Here is a 25419-nt window from a genome sequence, read left to right on the forward strand (position 1 = left end):
ACACCAAGCACTTTACCTGCTGAGCCATGTTTCTACCTAAGCAGTATGATGTGCTAATTGAATTAGTGAACTTAAGTTGCTGTATTTTTCTTAATATCATATTACACTGATTCATGGCCACTGCATTAAAATATATCTTTAATATTTAACATTGTATATATATTTCATGAGTCATACATACTTATATGTAAGTTGTTCCTTTGGCTGAGTATATATCAAGTTTTAACAAGGCTTGCTTCTATGTTCTAAAGTACATGATGGCATTTTATTCTATGTACTCTATTTCATATATCTTAAAATACGTACATACAATAAACAAGCAGCACACGTGTTAAATATCAAAGAAGTCATTACTCATAAAGTGATCAAGATTCTTATTCCTATATCTAATCAAAAGAGAACGAACTTGGAAATATTTGATCAGTTTGTTAGTGTTACTATCATTGCAAGTAATGAAAACTTACAAATCCGATCGGACAGAAGTTTGCGGGCAAGCATGGGATATTTACTGACCATCTGACGGAGAATCTTTGCTGAGATTGGTGGCTCGGGACTGTAATCCCGGCTAGTCAGAAATAAAGCAAAAGACTGTTACAAGCGCAAGGCCCCGTGTGCACACAGCCCTGACCTTGAGCCTCACTTCAGACAGATGAATTAGCAATGAGATGCAAAGGGCTGGCGAATGTGGAAACACGGTGTCCCCAGCAAACCAATGACCCACGTTAAAACGAGAATTTCCCTTTTCATTGTTGACATTAGAAAGGATGCTTTGCAGGGCTGTGATGGTGAGTCTTCTGAACATGCTTTGGTGCTGTGGTCTTGGAAAATCAGGGGATACCATACCCAGTATCTAGTAACTAGGCCTTAACACCTGGCCCAGTACTTGTAGCTCTGTGACTGTTTACCAAGAGATTGTTCATATTACAATGGAGGATTAAGCTAATTTTGTCACCTTATGTAAATCTGGGAGGTTGCAACTTTTAACAATGGTTCATGGGTTTAAAGTTGGTTTTTAAAATTTGAAGTTTGCAGGTTTTCTTTTCTAAGATTTATTTCCTTGTTTTATGGATACAGCTGTTTTTGTCAGCCTGTACATCTGCCCATCAGAAGAATGAGGCTGGTTATAGATGGTTGCGAGCCACCATGAAGGTTGAACTCAGGGCCTCTGGAAAAGCAGCCAGTGCTCTTAACCACTAACCCATCTCTTCAGACCCGGAGTTTTCAGTTTCTGCTTCTACTTAGGCGATTACGCTTTAATTTTCCATCATAATGAAAAATTATATGACGAGTGATTGTATCTGTATATTTCTACATATGTTGAGGTGGGTTGCTGGGAGACCTTCAGAAGCCGAGCATTATCTAAAAGCAGGCATGTGATGTGATAAAACTCCTGCTATTACTATAATCACAGAGTGGGCTGCAGGCTGCTGTGTGCATGGCATTGGAGGCTGGCTAAACAGACGATGAGAGGAACTATGAAGCTGGAGCCTAATTCTGCACCAGAGTTTTATGTAGATTCTGGGTCAAAAATGTACAAATCCTCTCTCTCATCCTGCCTTGTGCCTCCATGTCTTCATTTGGGAAGCAGCACTAATGTACTTCCAGTCATGATTTTTCACAAGAATTACAAGTTTTGTGGATGTAAAATACTTTGAATCAGAGTACTTGACTAATAAAAGGTTCAAATGAAGATAGACAGACAGTGAGGGAGAAAGATTCAAAACGAAAGAGAGAGACTGAGTGCGGTTTATTTTACCTTTTCCAATAGCATTTTTTTTTTTAAAAAAAAAAAGTCTGTCTTGAATACGACTCTCAGATTTGGTCAGAGTTTCCTTCCCCTTCTGTGCTCAGAAGGCTTCCCCATCTGTCAGAGCCCGACTGGCAACTCTAAACTGGATATGGTCATAGATGTTGATTTTGAATGCAGTTTAGACTAAAGAGAAAGTTTAACTGGTGACTTCAGTACTTTCTACGAATGTTCATTCTGTGTCTCCAGTGTGGAACACAGAGGGGAGGAAGTCACTTAGCTGAGAGAAGCTCAGAGACTGAAAAGTTCTCCCTGCGCTCTGCCGGTAACCCTTTAATTTGGATGGAGGCTGACATTTAAAGATGTAGCTGATTTTGTTTGCCACAGCTTGGAAAGTCCCCACAGCTCCTAGCTTCCCCCGTGCTCTAAAAGCCCCAGCCTTTTTTGGACTATTACAGGTTTATCAAGCTGGCAAGTTTCCCTTTCCACAAATGATTATTAAGGATTTGAGATGTTGAGCTTAGATTGGAGTCATTATTTTTCCTCTCTATTTTAATGAAGTACTGTGCTTTGATTTTTATGGGAAAGGTATCCCATGAAATAAGTGTTTGTTTCACAATACGCTTTGGGAAAGACTTGCTGTTCATTTCTCCTGTTCTTTCTTACAGAATGAAAGTGTTTGACACACTGAGTTTTTAGACACTAACAGGGATAGGACTGGGAAAACATTCTAACCTCAAAAATATATAGTCTGGCTGGGCGATGGTGGCGCACGCCTTTAATCCCAGCACTCGGGAGGCAGAGGCAGGCGGATCTCTGTGAGTTCGAGACCAGCCTGGTCTACAGAGCTAGTTCCAGGACAGGCTCCAAAGCCACAGAGAAACCCTGTCTCGAAAAACCAAATATATATAGTCTGATGGAGGAGATACACTATTTTTATCCAAAGGTAGATTTTCACAGCTGCTTTAATCAACATCCTATAATGTACAGTTCTACATTGCCAGAGGGTTGTAGCCACATTCCTTTAATCCCAGCACTGCACTCAGGAGGCAGAAGCAGCAGGATCTCTGTGATTTCAAGGCCAACCTGGTCTACAAAGTATGCTTGTTACACAGAGAAACCCTGTCTTGAAAGAAAGAAAAGATAGTTACTTCAACTAGGAGGTTAGAGAAGTCTCTTAAAGATAGTGGTAAAGGAATGTCAAAACAAATATTTGTGTCAGGTGAACATGGAATACAGGTTAACATGGATAAGTTAAAGAGAATAGGGAATACCAAATGAAGATGTAGATGGAAGAGGGGGATGCCAGTGACCAGATAGGCTCTCATGCAATGGGCACAGTGGAAGCTGTGATCAGACAGATGCCAATGGATTAGAACATCTTTCTTTCTTTCTTTCTTTTTCTTCCTTCCTTCCTTCTTTCCTTCGTTCCTTCTTTCCTTCCTCCCTCCTCCCTCCACTTCCCCTCTCTCTCTTTGTTTTTTTTTTTTTTTTTTTTTTTTTTTTTTTTTTTTGAGACAGGCAGGGTTTCTCTGTAGCTTTAGAGCCTGCCCTGGAACTCACGAGCCTGGCCTCGAACTCAGAGATCCACCTGTCTCTGCCTCCTGAGTGCTGAGATTAAAGCTGTGTGCCACCAGAACCTCTTTCTTAATAGTTGTCACTGGGACACCTTGTGAGTGCCCCATCATCCCCTCTAGGAAAGGTAAAGGGATGATGATGACTCTAGGATCCAGGAGAGATAATTTCTTCCTTTCCTTGGGTCAGTCAGGTAGTGACCTTCTGGTTAAGTCATTGAAAGATGACTAAACTTAGAGCTAGATATACATTCTTCTTAGTTTAATTGATGCCATAAAACAAGTCACCAATTGTGGGGTTCCTTTGGCAAATAAATAATCCCAAGTATTGATAGTCTTGTCTGCTAACCTCCCTTCTCTTTCAGGTTAAGAAAATGAGTTTCTCGATGGGGACTCTACTGTGTACATGACTTAACTCCACAAAGCCTATACTTTTTCCTTCTGTTGCTCTAACCCCCACCCCTAGGATAAACTTATTGTTTCTATATGTCACAGATAGAGCCGTTTTTGTGCCATGATGCTCCTTATTCCACCCTCCATTGCCTGGGTTGAAGTTTTCCGGAATCACTGAGAACCCAGGGAAAGCACAGCACAAGGAACTGTTACTTCTCCATAACCGCCAGCTTGGTTAAGTGCACGGCGCTTATATCCAGGGTGCTAATTCTGAAACCAAACATTATCAGATACACTTTAATTAGCACTCATGAATATGTTTATGTTAAGTTCAAATTGACATGGACAATTAGCTAATTTTTCCTCATGGGACTGTCCTAAAGCAAAAAGTATAAATAAACAGCATGTGGTTTGGTTCCCAGTACATTGCTTCTTTTTCTCTATGTCCTTTGAGTGGTTAAGTATCTAAGTGGCTTAAGTACATTATCTGTACATTGGAGAAACAAGCACACTGGGGGACAGCTATAGCTATCAAGATAAAATGAGAGAAACCTCTGTAGCATGTCTCTTAATCCTGGGCAAAGACACAGACTTCCCTCTTTGTAAAGGTCTTTAGGAATGCTGAGCTCCTCCACGCTGTCATTTCCCAAAGGAGGAATCTGAATCTGGCCTGGTTGAGTAACTTCCCCTTGGGGCGTGAAGGTTGCTAAAGCCAGAACTGGGAACACTGCCTCTCCAAATTCCCTGTCAGGCTCCTTTCCTCAACTTCCCAAGGTTCTCAAACAGCCTTGGCACAAGACTGGGAGATTTCTGTCTGAATCCTGGTTCCTGTCTGACTGAGGCCACAGAAGGAGCTGTTTGTGTGTGATTGGCATATAGAAAGAATAAGATAATTCTTCCTCAAATCCTACCAGGAATCTTTAAACTTTGTTAAAGAAGTTTGTTTACCCTTTGATTATATGTAATTAATGAGCTCAGTTAAGGGATTCAAATGACTGCACTATCAAATTAGTATAAAAATTTGTGCAGTGACAGATTTACTTTAATACAGTGATTCTCTAGCAAAATTCATTCAGGCTGAATGAAACTCCCCTGTCGGGCTTGCAGTTCCTGGGGGACCCCATTCCAAGCGGGGTGCTGGGTCCAATACCTGCTTTAAAGACATACCTGGGATCATCCAGGTTTTATGCTGACCCTTAACCTGTCCGTGGGAGTAACTGGAAGGATGTGAAGTTAATGATTCTGCTTTATTTTTAAGCCCTCCCACCCACTTCCTGTTTGGTTAAGTTAGTAAGAAAAGCCATTCCTCCGAATATCTAAGTAAAGAGGTGAATGTTCTGTGTGAAATAATTTCGTAGTATTTAAAATCTCATATTCTTGAATATTTCAGATCAAATTATATTATGGGAGTTGTTTTTTTTTTTTTAAGAAAAAAAGCTTCATTACTCATTGGTCCTTAAAATAACCTTGATTCTAATGATTATCTCATTCCTTCCCTTAATGAAGCCTGGAATATAAAACAGAAATAAATGGAAACAAATATAAACTATGACAACATGTAAACTTTAATTCTGATATTTTAATAATCTAGTATGACTTCTAAATTTTTGTTCTAATTTGTTTCTCCTAAATTTTACAAGAAACCTAATATCCATTTCTAATCTGAGGTATAGTTGAGAGAAGTGCGTTTCTGATTCAGAGCAGATGAGTATTCAGATATAAGGCTAGCTGCATTTCAAGCCCTGGGTGATAAAGACAGAGCAGAGAGTGTTAGCAATCACCTCAGAACTTGGGTATACTCCATCTCCACTGAGTCTGGTAACCGGAGCCAGAGCCTATAAGATTATCCTTATGCATTTATGCAAATCCATTTAACTATGACGAAAGAGAAAGATACACTCTTTTAGTCACTGACATAGAAATAGCCCAGAAAATAATCAATTTGAATTTTATTATACTTTTAAGGAAATAGTATCTCTGAAACCTTAATAAAAACTGAATATAATAGAGAAAAGGAATATACAAGTAAGAGGAAGGTTTGGGGAGCATGGATATATTTTTCAATGCCTGTGCTTATTGTATTTAATATGGATGTTTGCTTTGACAACTTTAGCGTGGCTGGGGGTTTTAATTGCTTGATGAAATCTATTCTGGAAAATCAAGTGGCTTCTGCTGGCATTGTTTGATATCAGTCCCCTTGTTTATGTATGATAAAAAATATATTGAACACTTGGGTAGCAAGCAAAACATACCTTTTTAAGGTTTATACTGAGAAAATATACGAGCAATTTCCCTTTCTTTCTGTAGTCATTCTTAAAAACCCCAAATGCAGTTTTGGGGGAAAAAAGAAGAAAAAGAAGAAGAAGAAGCAGCCTTCCAAAACTTTCCCAGAATTTCTGCTTTTCCACTGCAAAGTGTAGTAAGAACTTTGTGCAATGCCTTGCCTTCTGCCTGTCCTGCTAGGGGTGGTGGGGGTGGTGGGGGTAGGCTTGATTGAAGGAGGGTTTTGTTTTGTTTTGTTTTTGGGACAGAGTGCACTTTCTTATGAAAGAGACAGGGAAAGTTTTACCTGTCTGTCTCCTGCCTTTCTCTCCCCCCCACCCCTTTGCTTTTAAAGATTGGTGATAAGGAATTCTAACTACTTAATGAGATGGGAGAGGCTTCACTCCATTGGAGTGGAGGAGCCCAGGTGGAAGTTGATGGATTGGACAGGTAAAGTGAAGAGTCCCGCCCCTCATGCCTATAGTTGGGTATATATTAGAGAACCTTAAAGTATGTACAGAGAGAGAAAGAGAGAGGCACCTGATTTTCTGTTATCTTCTCAGAAGATTCGTAGCGAAAGGCTCTCAGAGGGGGTGGGGGGGCTGGCAAAACCCTGGAAGCAGAAGAGAGAAGAGCAGCCTTGACCAGTCTCACTGCTAACATGTTGTACCTGGAAAACAATGCCCAGACTCAATTTAGTGAGGTAAGGCTTTTAGATTTTAGCACTCTGCATAAAGACGTTTTTCTTCTCTTCTTATTCTTTTAAATAAGAACTTGTGTAGTTGTGGTTCTAGCGACCCAATGGAATGTGTTTGCAAGTTGTATGTAGGAATCTCCTTTTCTTCAATAATGTTTTCTGTCGTGGCTGTAAGAGTGTCTTTGATTTTCCTTGAGAATCAGATGAAACAGTGGGAGCACAGGGGAAAGGAAATATTCCAGGGTAACATTATGTATTTGAAGAAACACAATATTCGGATTGTAGAAAATTTACTTTTTCATAAAGGCAGTAGAAGCAGAGCACATTCCGCTAGGAACAGTGATGGGAGCTCATGTACCGGGGAGAGAAATCAATTGATTGTACATTAACTGCTCCGTTCTTCAGGCTTCATATTAAAAGCAAGATAATTTGTTTAAGGTAATGAAGTAGGTTTGTTTAAAGCTATCACTTTTCACTGTATCTGTCTGGAAGCTCCGTTAAATTTGAAGATCCTTGAGTCCTGTCCGCATTGTGTGCTGACTGACTTAAAAGTTTTCTGTAGATAGATGAGTTACTTTGGAATAGTGCGCTATTAACCATTTATGCATGTGTACACGAGAGTGAGCATTCGAACCTTCACGAGTTTAAGGAACTGGTGATTCTCTGCTCTTGTTTGATGTAGGGATTTAAATCACTGGACACCAGGATGTCGGGGAAGTAAGTGGCTGATGAGACTGGCCGGCCCTGAGGAAGTTTCCTCAGGTCCAGAGGCCTAACAACAATATTAGTTTACATTCCTAGGAAGAGGCAGCTGTGTTGACACTAATCAGATTGAGGTGGGAGGGTGGGGTGAGGGGTCCAGGGGATGGCTGTTGGGAGAGAGAGGGGGTTCAGTGTTTCTGATGAGAACACTTACAGGTGAATGCCTGGAAAAAGGAGACTGGGATATGGGAGTCAAGCTTTTCAAAAGTCAAAACAGAACGCACAACCATCAGTGCAGACCACAAGAGGAAGACACACAAAGGCAGCAAGTGGGGCCGGCGCTGCTATTGACCATGCTGTTGTCTAGACGCCCAAACTGTGCAAATAGAACGGGGGAAATATCAAGTTCTCTCCAGGAGGAAAAGGAAGTGCCCGCTTTCCTTTAAAGCAGGCACACACGCAGTCTTGCTCGGCCTTGCCAGAGAAACTTGAGTTTCTCGTTCTGCTTTAACACTGAAAGGTAGCTTAAAATGTTAGCAAACAATTTAAAGAAATGCCTGTACCTAGTCTGCTTTTCTTGCTGTTTCCACTGGGTCTGATGTTGTCCTGTTTTCATAATTAAGAGAGGATCTCTCTATCCGTCTGATTTTTGTCTGTATTTGTGAACTAGTTTGCGCAGGATTTCAGGAGTGTCTAAGAAAAAGCTTTCTGTGGGTAAGCGTGAAAAGAAGAGCGCAAGTTAGTTCGGAGATACGGGTGAGGAGAGTTCAAGCCCCGTGTCAGGTTAAAGGAAATGTTTGCTTTAAAGAAAATGTAGTGTCAGAAAAGAAAGACAGTCTTACAAACCCCACGGCAATAGTGTATCTCTGTGGGAAGACTGCCTTTTGTAGACAAAGTCATTTTTGTCGTGAGAATATGGCAGCCTCATTGTGACAGCAATTCCTCTACACGGGCTTAGGGGTTTTGGAACGTTCGGCGGAAGAATGGTCAGGGTTCCGAGGAGGCTGTGCTGGCTGCTGGAATGTTGCTGAGCTCTGTAGGAAACAGCTAGGAGAGAACATGAGCAAGCGACTCTCTTCTGTTGTCTCACACACTGGCTTCGTAGCTTCATATTCTCCCACCAGTGTGTGCGTTATGCATTAACTTCACAGCTGGGGTCTGCAAAGACTGACCCCCTTGTTTGCCTAGGCTTCTCTTTCATATGGACCGCTGCCTCGAAGCGCACTGTCCCATAGAAGTATATGGAATATTTGGATCCACATGTTTCTGCGAATATGAAGACTTAATAAAAAGCTGTGGCACGTTGGTATCCATCAATATCGAAGTAGCAAGAATTGTTAAAACTGGGCAGATCTGTGTTATAAAAGGACTAAGATATCTAGAGAGAATTGTTTAATGACTATAATGTACTTTTTGGCTTAATTAATATTTTAGTTTAACTTACTAACAACTCAAACTGATAAAATTAATTAAAGCACAGTATGCTCCTTCGCTACACTGTTTTTAACTTTCCAGTTATTTCCCTCCAATAAAGCCGGATGGGGGCAGCAACTAGCGAAGAGGAAAAGGGCCAGAAGGGAGGAGGATATGGGCAAGATGTGACAGGCAGGGCTTCACGTTCTGCCCCGGTGTGACAATGGAGAAGCAACAAGCAAGCACTGGGATCCAGTGCCAAGCTTGGGACCAACCCAGACTCAGATAAAATGTCACGAGAAAGGCATTTCCTCACAGATTAAGCTCTACTTTCTAAAACAACAACACAGCCGAAAACACTGGACTGGCACCACACTCCACTGCACTGTATTGATATCTCAGTGTGTGTGTGTGTGTGTGTGTGTGTGTGTGTGTGTATGCGCGCATGCTCATGAGTATATGTGGTAGGGAGAGGGAGATGAGTGTTCATGTAGTTAGGCGGTGGGAGTGGAAAGGGAGAGAGAAGAGAGAAGCTCCATTTTTAGAAAGAGACCTTTGCTTAAACATCCCTTGCACAGTTTTTGGTGACAGAGGACAGTTTGGTGGATTGATCCTAAACAGAACCCAAGACTCCAAGCCTCCATTTTCCTACTCAGAGTTTACTGTTTTTCTTTTTATATTTGAGAGTGCTTCATGTGTCCGATTGTGTGCCATTTACAATTATTTTTATCAGGCACACCTTGGGACAGTTGTATGCACTCTGAAGCAGACGATTGTAACTCACCTAGCTATCCAGACAGCTTTCCGTGAAACCCTTACGAAAAGCTTTGGGGAAAGAGCTAAGATAGCAGCGAGCCCCACCCCCACCCCCACCCCCCACCCCGACAGGCCAGGTCACTGCCTACTCCGCTGACCTTAGGGCCTGCATGCCCTCAGCAAGCATTTCCTATCTCTGTCCTGTTTCTACTGGCTATGTTTTAAATAGAAAGGAACATTCTTCCAATAAAATGGTAGTCCCCAGGGTTCGCACGCTGCGTGGCAGGCCTCGGCAGGCAGCAGGTTGAATTCAGTGTCAGCCATGCTGTATCTGCTCTCCACAGGGCTGCACTGCCTCGCCCTGCCTGTTTTCCAATTGGGTGCCCTCAAGCCCAGAAGGGACCGGGAGAAAGAGATCTTAGATGGCTGGCCATAGATCATGCCTTCCTCATTACTATTGGAAAAGAGATTGGCTGATAATGAAACACTCATCCTTTATCTAGATAAGGGAGAATGTGTTTGACTGTTTCAGAAGAGCAGCGCTCCTCAGCGGGGGTGTACAAGGGGAGAAGTAGGAAGGGGTGTTACCCGCAGCCGCCAAATGGCATGGCTGTTCTTCCGACAGACTACGTTCATCTCCTGAATGCAGCTTTGCTCCAAATTTCTTAGAGTCGAACACAGAGGATTTACAATAAATTCTGTATGCAGCCCTGTTAGGGAAATATGTATCTGTGGCCATGAGACTTTGTTTATGGAGAATTTGAGCAATAAGAAATTAAGAAATACGTGGTCACAGAAAGTACGCTAGCTTTCTTTGATGTGCATTTGATGACGTAGGAAAGAATATAGGTTAATATATCTTCCCTATGGCTATCAAATTAAACTTTTCCCTTTATCTTTGAGTATTTTTCACTTTTTCTTTTATATCAATAAGTGGAGACAGAGCCAATGATCAAAAAAGAACTCAGCTTTTTTTTAAAGTCTTTTCATAATTGCTACAAGAGCTTTACTTTTTTAAAGATGGCAAGGTTTTCCTCCTCTGATACGTGATGAGAAGATTAGGTGATGGGCACAGTGTTATCTACAATCCATTACTAATGTTAATGGCACATAGAGAATCCAACAGGATAGCGCATTTGGGTTTAGAGCACAGTGACTTGAAAGGTTCAAGAAAGGCAGTTGACCCAAAGTTCATCTTATTTCCATTCCCTTAAGAGTAAAGTTTCAAAAGCAAATGACATAGTTGATAGAGGTCTTTGCTGCAGTGTGAAAGTGTGAGCATTGTGAAAAGTGTCAGAGAAGAGAGAATAAAAGCCCCTGATAAGAGGACCAGGGAAACTCAGAGGTAGATGTAAGATGCAGCTGAACTTGGATAGACGCATAGAACTTCCTAAGTCCTAGGTTTACAGGGGGGAAGGAAGATTTTCGGGAAAGTGATCAAGCAGAGAAGGCACAGGACTGGCATGCTCAGAAAGGTCATGTATGCAGTTCAGTGGAAGAGAAAGGAGGGTGTCATTGGGACATGGAGTCAGACATCTTAGAGAGAGTGGCTGAGCAAGGAGCATGTTACTGAGAGGGGAGTATGCTGACACCATAGCCGTGGCAAATGTGGGATGGGCTCTGAGCAGAGACGTGTGTAATCAGAGACCTATGTCAGGGCTCTTGGGGAGAATACATGGCTTAGCCAGGGGCTGCATGACAGCAGAAAAACATATTTCTTGCACTCTACCTCGGCTACCAGCTCTGCAAGAAGGGCTACCACTTCACTGCAAAACTAACTGTTTCTCGGGCCGCATTGAACTGAAGTACTCTCTGCCCATAGCACCCTGTAGTAGCTGTGGTTTCTGACATAGATAAACTGCAAATATTTAGTGTTGTTTTACCCTGTCTATATCTGCTATTCCAACAAAATTATTAATAGTACCCCTTTTTATTTGCAAAAATGTCCTAGTAAGTACACAAATTTTTCAGTTACTCTATAAATGGATTCTATTCTACTTTTTATTCTTTTCCTAAATAAAGACCCCCAAATGAGTAGTAGTATGGATTTGCCTGTGGATCAGACAGCAGCTACAAACCATACGGATTATTTTTTTTCCATTAGAAGTAACATTTCCACTTGACTCAGTATGTCCTAGAAACTAAGTTTAGACACACCAACTATCTTTGTGAGGAAGGCAGAAACAAGTAAGTAGTAGCCACAGACGCCTCCGTCTCCAAGGAAGGCATACAGACAACCAAAGAGAGCAGAGGGTAGAAGAGCAAGAGGGGCAGGACAGGCCATGGGGTGGGTTGATGGTGACAGAGTGCTTAGTGACTTGATTTAAAGGCCAAGAAAAATCTGCTGTGGTGGTACAAGCCTGTAATCCCAACACTCTTGAGGCAGAGACAGGAGGATTGCTGCAAGTTAAGGTTACCCTAGTCCTCACACTTGTTTCTCTTTCTGTCTCTTCTTCCCCAGTTCAATGCTCCCCTAAACCAAGCAGATTCAGGGAGTGTCCAGCCTTATACTTTTGGCTCTGGATGCATCAGAGCAAACAGAAAAGTTTCACAAAACTGTTGCCGTTTGCTCTTCAGCCTCTTGAAGAAGTAATTGAATGAAGTATCTATAGAATCTTCACAAAGACGATAGTTTATACTCTACGTTTGCTTTTCTTACTTTATCTGGTAGTATTCTACTCAAAATTGTATTCCTCTACATTTTCCAGTGAAAAAAAAAAGATAGGGGACTTTTGTTTGTTTGTTTTTCAAGATACTGTTTCTGGTGTAGCCCTAACTGTCTTAGAACTCGCTCTGTAGACCAGGCTGGTGTGGAACTCACAGAGATCTGCCTGCCTCTGCCTCCCAAGTGCTGGGATCAAAGGTGTGTGCTACCACACCCTTCTGACATGGGACTTTTCATTTCTAAGCTTATTTGATGTTTTACTGTCACTGGTTTATATGCCCTAAGTTTTAAATGAAAGCGTTCAAGTTTCTTCTTTGAAGACAAAGTAACATTGGACAACTGCAGATTTGAACTGAGATGCCTTCCCCAGATAATACCCATTTGTCAACTTAAAATCTACTAACTGGTATTATTAAGGCGAGTCACACACTGATGATAGGAGAGGGGCTAAGGATGAAATACTTTTCAAAAAATTGATATTTCATTCAAAACTTGTAACCTGAACTTCATTTTTTTTCCTGCTTCTTAAGAGCTAAAACAAAACAAAGAAACAACAGCAACAAACAAACAAGCAAAAGACCAATACCAAATGTTTCTAAAAGCCGTGGCGTGTTGTCAGAGGAAGAAACCCATGAGCCTCTCTGGTCAGCTACTCTGGAAACACTACAAAGGAAACAGTTCTCTGTTCTTACTGGTGCAGAAGCCACTAATAGGTGCAGTTAGTCTAATACCCCTGGGAGAATTTCCATCTCCCCTTCCCCCAAAGAGGGCTGGCTTTGGACAGGGCTCTGTGCAGGCCTTTCCTGTCTGCCTTTCAAGCTTGCGCAAAAGCCCCACAGGGGCCGTTTCCAAACCAGGCAGTGATCTTTCTCAAGGTGCTTCTTTCTCAGATCACAGAGACAATGTGGAATAAACTCTGTTTACTCAAATCAGTCTGGATTAGTGTCACTCAATTGATGGGCTCTGAATTAAAAGGAAAACCATTATCCCTCACAAAGGACAACATCAGACGCAGGGGAATGGCTGGACTCCCTTTAAATAGAGCCTGGGAGGACCTATGGGACCCCTACACAGAGAGAGCTGGCAGCACAGGTGAGGTCAAGGAAACTCTTGTAAGCCTAGTACACAGGAAATTCTTCAGGGGACAATGTCCGAGTGCTTAAAAGGCTCAAAATCTGACTGAGGAGATGGAGGAGGAGACCCCTCTGCCTGTTTTCTTCTGGTACTCCAATACCCACGTGATCATCATTTTATCTCCAGATGAAGCCCCTTGCAGCCATTAAGGCTCTGAGGAAACCAAGAACTCTAGCCATGAAGTCCTTCATTCTGACTTTCAGAGCAAGACTTCAGTCTCCTGGACCTGTGTGGTGTGCCAGGTGTCTCCTCCCTCTCTCTCTCTCTCTCTCTCTCTCTCTCTCTCTCTCTCTCTCTCTCCTGATGAATCAATCCCAAAGGATAGAGAATGCATATTTACTTGCGAGTCTTCTCCAGGGCTACTCACTAGTGTTCTCTGAATGTTTTGGAAAGCCACCTATTGCATTGGCTTTAAATGGTATTTTCAGATAGAAATGTGTATAGTTCCAGGTACCTTCTTATTAAAAATAAATGCTTTTTTTAAATGTTGTGCAGAATAATAAAGACATGCCAGCCTTGTCCTTGGTATGTTTTGAAGGAAACATAACACATGGTTTCCTTGCTGTCTGGCATGTTGTTTGTTTGTTTGGTTGATTTGGGGGTTCTTGCAGTAAGATGAGTTTTATTCACTTCCAGCAAATTTCCAGTAGCAAGCAACATCTTTGAAGAAATGGCGCAGCTTCCTGTTTTACAGCTGGCTTGTGCGCTAGCTAACAGGCACTTGGGGTGGAGTAAATGCTACTTTCATTTAATTGATGACCCAGGAGGGCAGAGAATGTGTGTGTGATAAAAACAAAACAAAGCGAAGAGATTAGATCTTTATCTTGTACAGCAGCTGAAGTGTTTGCTTGCTTCTACCTTGTTTCCTTGATTCAGTCTGTCTCCTATGTGCCCATGGGTCATCCCCAGAGAGGTGGGTACTTTCATCTGGGTGAAGGAGCCTGATGACGAGCAAACACGCTCCTCGGATTATTTTCCATGCCCCGAGAAACCAGGAGTGGTTATACTTAAACACGACATGGAAGCCTTCTCTGTCAAAGGCACTGTTGAGCTGACTGAAGGAGTGCCACTTTTTGGTTGAGGTAAAGAGGGAGAGCTGAGGAAATAAATGCTTTTCAGAGTGAGGCATACCTTTGCCATAGCTGCTAACCTCAGTCTTGTTTTGCAGTTAGAAGTGCCGGCTTAGAGAATATCCCAACCCTTGGTACGTCACGATGTCTTATTACAACGTGTAGCAAAGCGCCGAAAGCTTTACCTCAGATGAAATATGTAGCAGTTAGCCAAAGTAAATTAGAGGGCTGGGGCAGAGCACAGCAGCAGAACATGGGCCTCATGGAGGAGAGACCCCAATTTTGATCCCCGGCACTGCAAAGACAAGGAAACAGAAATAGAGTGAGGTGAAGACTCCAGGAGCACACTGCTTTCTTCTGTTTCAGTGCATACCTTTTAAGGAAAGGCTGCTGTGGAGGCCTCTGGGTGTACATTATAGAGTCTGGAACAAGGTCATAAATTTAGATCATTCCCACGAAACACTTTATAAGCTTGATATACCAAAGTCTTGATTCCTCAAAACTTACACTTGTAAGTCATTAATCATATTATTATTCTGAGCAGAATTCTTCAGACAGGACGGGGCCAAGTCTATGACCTATGAATTAGAAGCTAAGACTTATTTCTAAGTGGCTTCTTTTCAAAAGAACTTATGTTTGTCCATAATTGCCTTTAGAAGTAAATAATAGTGAGGCCATCAAGACGTAAATAATAGTGAGGCCATCAAGACGGCGACTCTTCTTGCTGACACACTTGCTTTGAGAAGAAAGTCTAGACCATCAGGTGAAAGATCCCTGCCTTGGCATAGATGTGACTATGTGTTCACTTTAAGGAAGTAGAGGCTCCTCAGTTAGCTCATCAGCTAGGTGTGAGCCACCAGCTATTACTCATTGCATCAGGAGTGACAATTCTGGCTATTCTGCTATAGGTTCCCACCAACGCTGAAGCTCAAAGCCCGATTCCCGCCTCCCAAGAGCATGAAGAACACAAAGCAAGGGTCACGGAGGTTCTGAGAGATGCCCTATATTGTTCAACTGACAGTTGAGTGCTGAGGGGAACGTAATGTGCACGCAAAGCTACTTCAGGATATACCAGCATGGCTTATATGGAAAAAAGGAAAGACATTTTGAATGTGGTTGGTAGTCGAAGAATGTTCTATATATTTCTTAACAGAGTCCTGACATCTACTGTGCCCATGCCCCAGATACTTTCCCAAGTAGTAGGGAATTGTCACTGACTGCAACACATATGATCTCACCTAAGGTTCTTGTCTGGCAGAGCAGACCAGTGTTTACAGTATTCCTGACGACAGTTGCAGGGATAATTACACAGCAGCAAGGGGAAAGGTTATGAAAATGGGAAGCAGCGGGGAAATCATCTGTCTGGTCAGTGACACAAGGCCTGAGCAGAGAACATGGAAACAGAAAATTGAATAATGAAGCAGGAGTTCGCTTTTGAAAAGTTGAAGGAAGGGCTGTTTGCCAAAGGGGAGTTTTAGTGACACTACCTCCCAGGTCAATTTAAAGAAGGGACCATTTTTTTTTAAGACAATACAGGTCTTCTCAAGGGGCTCACCTTAAAGAGTCTAAGAGTGTCACGAAGAGATTTGCAATGTGTTTTCTGTAGAAGCTCTAGGGAATTGGGGTTCTTTTTGGAACTATAGATTAAGCACAGGAATTCTGAGAACAAGAAATGGCTTATTGGGCAAGTGGGAAGCCTTTAGCTATATGAAAGAAGTGCTTTCCTTGAAAGCACTTTTCAGATGGGAATTCCAAGTAAACAGTTCCATTTTTGTCATAGGTGCTCAGAATGAAGGGCTAATCAGAGGATTCACTCCTCTAGTGTCGCATCATGACTCTTGGTACTATTTAATCTATTGAGTTTAAGTTCCCTCAGCTATAAAAAACATAAAATGTGGTATCTATGAGGACACATGGGCAAAAAGTACAACGTGGTTGAATACCGTAAAGGCCCAGCTGAAGACTTAATAGGAATATTAATATCAATAATAGCTAATATCTTTCCACAGAGAACCTTGCATATGAATATTAAACATATGTCACATTTTGGGGAGGTTATTTTGGACATTCATTGTTATTTTATTGATGCACAGCTCATGACGACATCTACTACAATGAAATCGCCCCTTGGCTGCTGATATAGACAAAGCAAATGAACTGAAATTGTTGTCGAACTATGGCAGTTGCTGGATTGTATTTTCCATGTAGATGGACTAGCTCGCACTAAAGATCTTTACTAGTATATATTGTCTTTTCCCAACATTACTGTATATGATTACTCTAGACTGATGATGCCCTTAGAGAGGAAAATAGGAGAAAATGGCCATAAGCAAACATACTTTTGCCTTTATTTTAATGAGTAGCTGCCAGGTTGAATAAACCGAAGCTCTGGATATCTTTCTCTAATGCGTCAATAAGTATAGCATTAATTAAAATGTATATTTCTTCTTTCCATCGTGCTTACATTTTCATGGTGTATAATGGTGTCTAAATTGATATTCCTCATGGTGTGTATTTCTGTCCTGGTTACTAGAGTGAGTACTTAATAAAGTCCTTGAATTAAATTTTCACTCTTCCTCAAATGAACTTTTTACACTTCTCTTTAGCTATGTTTTATCTTCAACATTCTGCTTTCCAAAATTCTGTGTAGCGTTTGTTGACATCCTTGTCCCCTTGATCAGCAAACTTTAATCTGTTTGTCTCAACTGTTTATGGCGTTCTTAAAGACATCTGTCATAAGTCATAGCAACTTCGTTTTCTAAGACTCTCAAAACTTTATGATAAAATAGTCTAGTAAGCATTTTGCCTATACTTAGATTTGTTTTTGTCTTAATACTTTCTTCTTGCATTTTGTTCATTGTATGAATGGGTACATTTGTTCCCGAGGACTCTCATTTTATGGCTATGTAACAAACAAAAGAAGAAAAATACCTTATGCTTAATAAAATACTGTTTTCAGTAAAGATCATAGTACCTACACATTTAAGGTAAAAGATGTTGATCTAATTCAACATTCTTCTATAAATATTTTCTTGACCTCAAACAGCATGCTTGAAGTTAATTATGTTCATTTCTAGCATAAAACAAACCATCATTTTCTGAATGGGGACAGGTGGTGGAAGACTTAAAAATGACAAGCATTTCTCCCTCGGGCAGTGCTTGTTGAAAATCTCTACCCTGCTAATATTCGTGGATGAAAATGCTGTCTGTGTGCTAATGTGTAAGGGAATGGATACTTTATAAAGCCAAGGCCATGAGGAAACTGTTTTCTTTTCCCAAGGGAGCCATAGAAGGCTCTCAGAGGCCCATCCATTAAGCCCAAGGCCAAAGACTCTATCTACCCACTGAGGAAACTAGCTATGCCACTGAAAGAGATCATTTTTTTAGATTTGACCAGGCACATCTTAACAAAGAAAAAAATGATGATTTCATGAACCTGCTGTGAAAGTAGGATCATAACACTATTTTAAAAATCACTTCGCAGTGGGGCTACGAGGACGTGAGAACTGGTGTTGTCTTTGCATTGTCTTCGTGGTTTTATGTAGATTCTGAGCCCATAGGAAACTGGGGTCAAATTTGCTCACCTTCCTCACCCCGGGGGGAAGAGCACATTGCTGGTAGTGCCAGGCTTTAATCCCATGGCAGCAGCCTGAGAGCTCTGTTACACTTCTAAAATCCGAGGAGAAACATGAGGAGTGCTGAGGCTGTCTAATCCCCTGGCCTTACCTAACAGACAGTCAAGAGCCAAAAATACTTTTCCAGATGAAATGCTAGTTATTTTTCCACATGATCTCAACATACCCAGCATAGACAGCAATATCCAAGAAGGAGAGATTGGTATATTTGCCTTTTAGTGATGAATTTATGGGGAGAGATTATTTTTTTATATACACAAGTTTTACTTAAGCCCCATTTGCAAGGCAGTGTCCAAATAACTTGATTTGATACTTTATTGGTATTAATTTTGTATAGGAAGATGATAAATTTTGAGCTTCAAATGGCTATAAATTCAGGTATTTAAGAAAGACTTTATTTATAACAACATATCAAAACATTATATTTTTTGAATTCATAATATAGAAAATCCAGGTACATAACATGTTCAAAATCTAAAGTGGCCACAACACCATAATTGAGGAAAGAAAAAATAAAATGAGGGTACAAGGGTTGTGCTCTTAAGACATTTTGAAAACTCATACAGTGAAAATCTAGTCTCCTCTGGTGCTGTCTTAATTCTGATGTCCAGTGGCAGAGGAATGGGTGAGGTCAGCTGGAACATGCAGAACTTACACGGAAGCGGGGACAGAGGCAATGCTCTCCCTTCTATTTGGTAACTGACAATTGTACATGTTCTTTGCTCCTGAGGAAAGCAAACCGATTTTTATCTATGGGGAACCCCTATTTCTGTCACAACCGTATCTGGGCTCCCCAACTTTCTAAGGGTGTTCCATGACATCCAAGAGTGTAGTCTAGCCTTGTGGGCCCTCTGTGCTTCACCCTCTCAGTGTGAAGATCAGCTAATCTCTGTTGGATGTGAAGAGGCTTCAGGGAGAAGCGTCGCTGGTATTTCCGGTCCAGTCAGGGAGTCTTTTATTTCAAGTAACTTCTACAGAAAATTAACCAACTGGCTAAAGTCAGAGCAAATCAATTGTCTTGTTTTATAAGGAGTGTAGTAAGTCACAGACAAATTGTGCCCGTTTCTGTGTTCATGTTTTCTGAAAAGAAGGCTGCCTTTTCTGTCAGATGTGACAGGACAGGGCATAACTTGGACATCCATTCTTTCTGTGTATGAGTGAACCTGCAGCTCACCTTATTGATATCCCAAGATCAAGACCCTTTGTCTTCATTCTTCCCAGGGCAATGTTCATGTCTGATGCACAAATGTCACATTCTAGTGTCTGATATTCCTCCTTGTCATCATTAATAACCAATTAGCATTCTAGCATAAGTCCTTGCTCCTCTGTGTGGTCACGGTATTGCCAAGAGTAAAGAGGGGGGCAGTACTGTTTCCTCCCCTCCACCAGCTTCACTTTGCTTGAGAATGATGCTTCTACCACCAGCTTCAATAAGTGATGGTCTCTATTAGGATTAAGGGCAGTGAAGTGAAAACTTCCCATTTGAGGCCTACAGGGAGCATCTTCAGAAAGCCATTGGGCATTGGTTAGAAGTAAGCAAGCGAGAACTCGTTTAAATACTGGATACTTCAAATTCAACTTCTATAGAGTTATTTCCTGTGGCTGTCGACTTACTGACTCCCAACAACGTAATAATGTGTCCAAGGAGGGCTTCCCCGTATATGTTTTTACTGTGCCCCTTGTTTATTCATTTCCCTTTATAGATATTAGAAAAAAGTCAAAGATGTATTTCTTTGTTCTCATCTAAGCCCACAAAAAGAAGTGCTGGATTTATAATTTCTTTAAGACATGAAACAGTTGAGTACAGTACTTAGATTGATTTCTTTTTAAAGCATAATTTGGGAGGAATTTAAATTGAAGTGATTTTCTCCTTTTTATTGCCGGATAACAAATTGAATCTACTCAATACTGAGAACTTTAGGTTTATATTGTGTATATTAAGGAATTCGTCAGAAAAATCATGCTGTTTCTAGTCAGTTCTAGTCTAGGATTTTACTCAGCTGAGTAGAACTTAGCATGGCATCCGAAGCATATCTGTCAGCAGCCACCGGGCTCTCAGAGAGTTGTGGAAGACTCTTCTTTGGAAGTTTCTTCTTCGGTGTCAACTGTGTTCAGCCTTGCAGCCAGGGCAGGGCTTGCCTTTGAGATGCCTCTGTAAATGGAATTTGACTTTTTCTTAAGTCCTTGGAGAATTGATGTGTTTGCTTACTGGCTTTTAAAACTTTGGGGCCCCCAACTTTTTTCCTTCTATGTATTTGGAGGGGGTGGGAATTCAAAGGGCCGGTGTTTCTTTGTTCTCCTCCAAGCCCATAGTTAGCTGCTGTTTCTGCTGTGTAGCCGGAGGGGCAGGGAGGGGTGCGACAGCGGTCATTTACTGCCTGCGAGAAAGTGTTCAGCTCGCTTCTCTTTCCTTCTGGTCAGGGACCACTGCCTCCCTAATTGTCCTGCTATAGGGAAGCACGCGCCCTTGCCAGCATTATCTGATCCCTACAGGACTTTCTAGAGTGCTTTGTATACTGACCCTTAACTAAACACAAATAAGATTTCTTCAATTCCTTTCCCAAACCGTGGCCTCCGGCCTGGTACCTAAAAGCTTTAGTTCAGCAAGGCATAGACACCTTTGTACCTCCTCAAGTCTTATTTATTTATTTTTCTCCCCTAGGTGTCTACCTGTAGCTTAGCCACAGCACACCTGTCTGGAAGGGAGGTCGAGGCTGGAAGGGGAGGGGTAGCCACTGCCCAAGTCAGAAGGGAGAGAAGAGGAGACAAGCAGCTGCTCTTGTCAGCATGGGGCTAAGTGTAAATAGATTAATGGTTCTTTACAGAGCGAAAGGGAGGTGGCATTCAGCAGTGGAATGTGAGCCCATGAATGTAATGGCTTGGGTGTGCGGCTGGGCCTTGCGGCAGATGCTCTCTGGACTGAATGGAATGACGGAGTCCATTTAGTGCCTCCTGGGACAGAATTAAGTTGGATAAAATCTTGTTATCATGTTATTAAAGTTTGAAATGGAAAATAAAATTCAAGCCCTCATTTCTTCTTTCTTCCTTCTTTTTTTTCTTTTTTAATATTTTAAAATATTCTTTTAGTTCGTCCTCATATTCCATAGCCTGGGTCTCTTGAGGTTATATTCCTATTGAAACACTAACCACCTTGTTTCCTCTTAAGAATATGCACCAGTGGAATGGGAGGGGGTTCTCCTCCCCTTCATTAGCTGGGAAGCAAGACTTTCCCCTACAGAAACTGTGCCATAAGCCCCACAAGCCAGTGACCCCGCAGGAGACAGGCTCAGAATAACTCGGGTTAAGGGAAGCTGTCACTGCCAGCTGACTTAAGGCTGCTACAGAACTTCTACTCCGTCTGGTGGGCAGTGCTTGGGTAAATCACTTCCCCTCTCTGGTAATGAGAAAGTTGTTTTGCAGGTAAATAAGAAGATTTTGACGAATTCCATAAACATCTCACTGAGAACTGACTTGCTTGTCAAATAAATTTAGATTTAATGCTAAAGAGAAAATTTGCCCTATATTTACAATAATTTGATGCTCAACTCCTAAAATTAATCAGTTGGTCTCTTTTCCTTGTGAATATTGTATGCGGCTTTTTATTTTAAGAAAGCAATAAATGCAGACAGCATTTATTTCAAATAATGTTTAAGCAGTACTGTGCCCTGGGCGCTTTGTACCTGTTTTGGGTAAGCATAAATTCCATCTTCCAACACTAACCCAGCTGTATTGGATATTTCCTTCTACCAGGGATGGCTGGCTTTACTTGTTATGAAGTGTTTGGGATCTTATATCTACTTTTTCACAAAGGACACCAAATGATGCTTTTTGTTTATTTATTTTATTATTCTATTGAGCAATGAGCTGTGGCTTACACGACTAACATCAGGGTGTGTGGGTGTCCTTGCAGCCACAGTACACGAACCTGGGGCTCCTGAACAGCATGGACCAGCAGATTCAGAATGGCTCGTCATCTACCAGCCCCTACAACACAGACCACGCACAAAACAGCGTGACGGCACCCTCGCCCTATGCACAGCCCAGCTCCACCTTTGATGCCCTCTCTCCATCCCCTGCCATCCCTTCCAACACAGACTATCCAGGCCCACACAGCTTCGATGTGTCCTTCCAGCAGTCAAGCACCGCCAAGTCGGCCACCTGGACGGTAAGTGCACCTCACCTCCACACCCAGAGCAGTCTTCATCAGATCCCAGGAGTTTTTTCTCTCTTCCAAGTTTATATATTACTTATCTAATGAGGGAAAAATTGTCTTTGCTTATTTAACACTTATGGAGCATGTAGGTGTTAGTCAATGCAAAAACCTGGCCTAGCCTGGCAACCAAATGTTCCAGTTGTGACCAGTGCGTAGTGACGTCAGCCCATGAGTTCCTATCTGTGACCCACTCCTGAGAGGTACTCTGTATGTAGTTTCAGGACAATGGAAAGTGTTGTGACCAGAAATGGCGTAGTCCTAGAATATGGACAGTTTCCAGGGTGTGCTGTGTGTTCACCAATCTCCTCTCTGCAAAAAATGGAGATGTGTAAGAAGTGATTAGCAGGCAAATGGAAGGATCTAGAAAACATACTGAGTGAGGTAACCCAGAGGCAGAAAGACAAATATCATATGTACTCACTCATAAGTGGCTTTTAGACATAAAATAAAGAAAACCAGCCTACAATTCACAGTCCCAGAGAACCTAGACAACAATGAGGATCCTAAGAGAGACATACATGAGTCTAATCTACAAGGGAAGCAGAAAAAGACCAGATCTCCTGAGTAAATTAGGAGCATGGGACCATAGGAGAGGGTTGAATGGGAGGGGAGAGGAAGGCAGGGAAGCATAGAAAACTGTATAGTTCAATACAATCAGTTTAAAAACAACCTTAAAAAGGAAGTGATTAACAAAAATAATGCAACCATTTAAAGCAATAAACATCATTTCCTATGACCAATGTGCTTGTTCATGTAGACTCTATAGCAAGGGTCATAATTTGTTGGTATGTATATACTTACTTAGTTTACAATGCCTATTCCCCGATCAAAAACCACTATTTTGGGGCCTGAGTCAGTGTAAAGGAATTCTGATTTCAAATGTTGAAGAACCTAGCTTCCCATATGTTGTGGATACAAGTTTTCTAATGCTTGGCCATCCATCCATGTCCCCAAATCCAGAAAGAAAAAGACCTAGGGATGGTGATGCAGGCCTGTAGTTGCAACTGCTCATGAAGCACAAGCAGGAGACTTGCAGTTCAGCTCCTTTCCTGGGCTACGCAGAGAGTATGAGGCCAGGCTGAGCAGCTTCATGAGACCCTGTCTAAAGGAAGTGGATAACAGAGGGTATAGCCCATTGCTAAAAGACTGGGCCTGTATGTGAGGCCCTAGGGGGAAAAGTAGAAGAATGTTTATCCCACTTTTCAGTTTTTATATTGTACTACAGGCTAACATTAATAATGGCCTTAGTACATAAAGGAAGACTCCTACAGAACTGGTTTGAACTAGTTTAACCAAAGGATGCCAACCATAGAGGTGTGCAGATTTATTGAACAATTTACTATTTATGAGAATCTTCTAAAAATGATTATTCTACTGAAAAGCATTTTTAGAGCTTGGCCAGTTCTTTGCCACTCTGTGAAGCCCAACTCTCTAGAGAGTACTCCTACCTTTATCCTCTAGGTGGTACTCAGTTGACCGCCTGCCTTCACCCAGGTGAGTGGAGTTCAAGGATTGTCTACAGTCATCACACTTACTACTTGCTGGCATGATCTCCCATATGGTCCTTGCCTTGTCCCTCTCATTTGTGTAGCCAATAGCATGGATTTATTACCTCATCCTGCTGGGAGGAAACGTGGAGAATATGCAGATTAAGCGAAGTGATATTGTTTAAGTTTGTTTAAGTTTAATCTGGGCTGTTTCTAAGATCTGCCTCCTTCGGTGGAGTATAGCTTGACTTTTTGTGGCTTCCCAAGTGGGAAGTCCCTAGATTGTCTACAAATTCATCTTACTTCAGTGCTCTCCTTTCATGGTCCGAGAAACAATTCTGTGATGGGTCATATTTCAACCATGTATGTAAGGGCCAGATTAACACATGATCTTCCCTGCCTGTCTTGCTTGTCAATTGTGTCACAGTTCTTTATCTCGTTTTATTTACAAACCCGGAGTGGCCTTCAGAATGCACTGGAATTTCCCGGTGATGGTCTGCTATCCTCCAGGACAGAGACCTTTTTACAAATACATGTGAACGTAGAGTGGGATGTGGAAGACGGTATTTGTGAGCCTCAGAAGCAACCATTACTTGACTGGTTACTAAGTCCTGGGTCTGCTTGTTTGAAGGCATAAAGGGCATGTTGAGACCACCAAATGACTATCACTTCCCTTCTAAAGTTCTGGAAGCAATGCTTGGGGCAGTTGCATTAAACTAGCCTGCCTCCATTCTCCCCCTGCCCAATACTCCTTTCTCAGTAAGCTCAAGACACACTTGGATGTTCAACACAAATCCTAGCCACCCACTATCAAGGACCTTCTCTCAAAGAAACAAATTGTCTCACAAAAAGCATTGGAGTTCCCCTGCATAAAGCATAGATTCATGAAAACATAGATTTGGAAATTCACACTGATAAAATATCTTTGCTATGATAGCAGTATCAGAAACCCATACAGGAAAAATATATAAGCACTTAGATTTTAGAGATCTGGGTGAGAGGTAGAAAGCTTGGGTGGTAGTGTGGCCTTAGCCAAGTCACTTCAGCCATCTGGAGTTTCATGGTGCTTTGATGAGGACGAAGATGGTGACAGTGCTGTCAGAGATGAGGTGACAGTACTAATAATCAGAACAGAAAGCTTTAGAGCTGACTAGGTTCTCAGCATGTACACTGTCTGCCATGCAGAAGCAGAACTTGCCAGACAGTTTGACATCTCTTGGATGACTCTGTTTAGTTGTCTACAATCTCTATAGAATAACAGTCCCACTAGCGTATTGTACACTAACTATAGTTTTATTATATTTAATTTTTCACTCTCAAGCAGACTTATTTCAGGGTCACAGGCATCTCTTCAAAACTCTAGGCCACTGGAGTCCTTGTCGGGTACCTGAGGTAGCCATCTATGAAGACAACATTTCTTAGTTAGGGATATCCATGCTTTGTATATGCAACATCTAATTATTGGGCCAAGTTACATATTCTTGTATTATGCACAGGCTTTGCATCATAAAGAAGAATTACTGACTTTTATTTTATGTTCATTCATGTTCTGCCTGCATGTATGTCTGTGAGGCTATTGGAACCCCTGGAACTGGAATTACAGTTTTTGCACTGCCATGTGGGTGCTGGGTATTGAACCCAGGTCCTCAGGGCTCTTAACTGCTGAGTCAT

The 25419-nt window shown here is 41.7% G+C and overlaps 1 protein-coding gene across 5 annotated transcripts in view; it reads left to right on the top strand.

Moving 5' to 3' along the window:
- Window positions 1–25419, top strand: part of Tp63 (tumor protein p63) — a 204304-nt gene that overhangs the window by 110218 nt on the left and 68667 nt on the right. For all 5 annotated transcript variants that reach the window (XM_041677999.1, XM_041677997.1, XM_041677998.1 and 2 more), the window contains exon 4: window positions 21959–22213. In XM_041677999.1, the coding sequence (XP_041533933.1) occupies window positions 21959–22213 (255 nt within the window). The remainder of the gene's footprint in view (window positions 1–21958; window positions 22214–25419) is intronic.

This window comes from Microtus oregoni, unplaced genomic scaffold, assembly GCF_018167655.1.
Source record: "Microtus oregoni isolate MIOR12 unplaced genomic scaffold, Mior012 000029F_ref0000214, whole genome shotgun sequence".
Classification (NCBI taxonomy): domain Eukaryota; kingdom Metazoa; phylum Chordata; class Mammalia; order Rodentia; family Cricetidae; genus Microtus; species Microtus oregoni.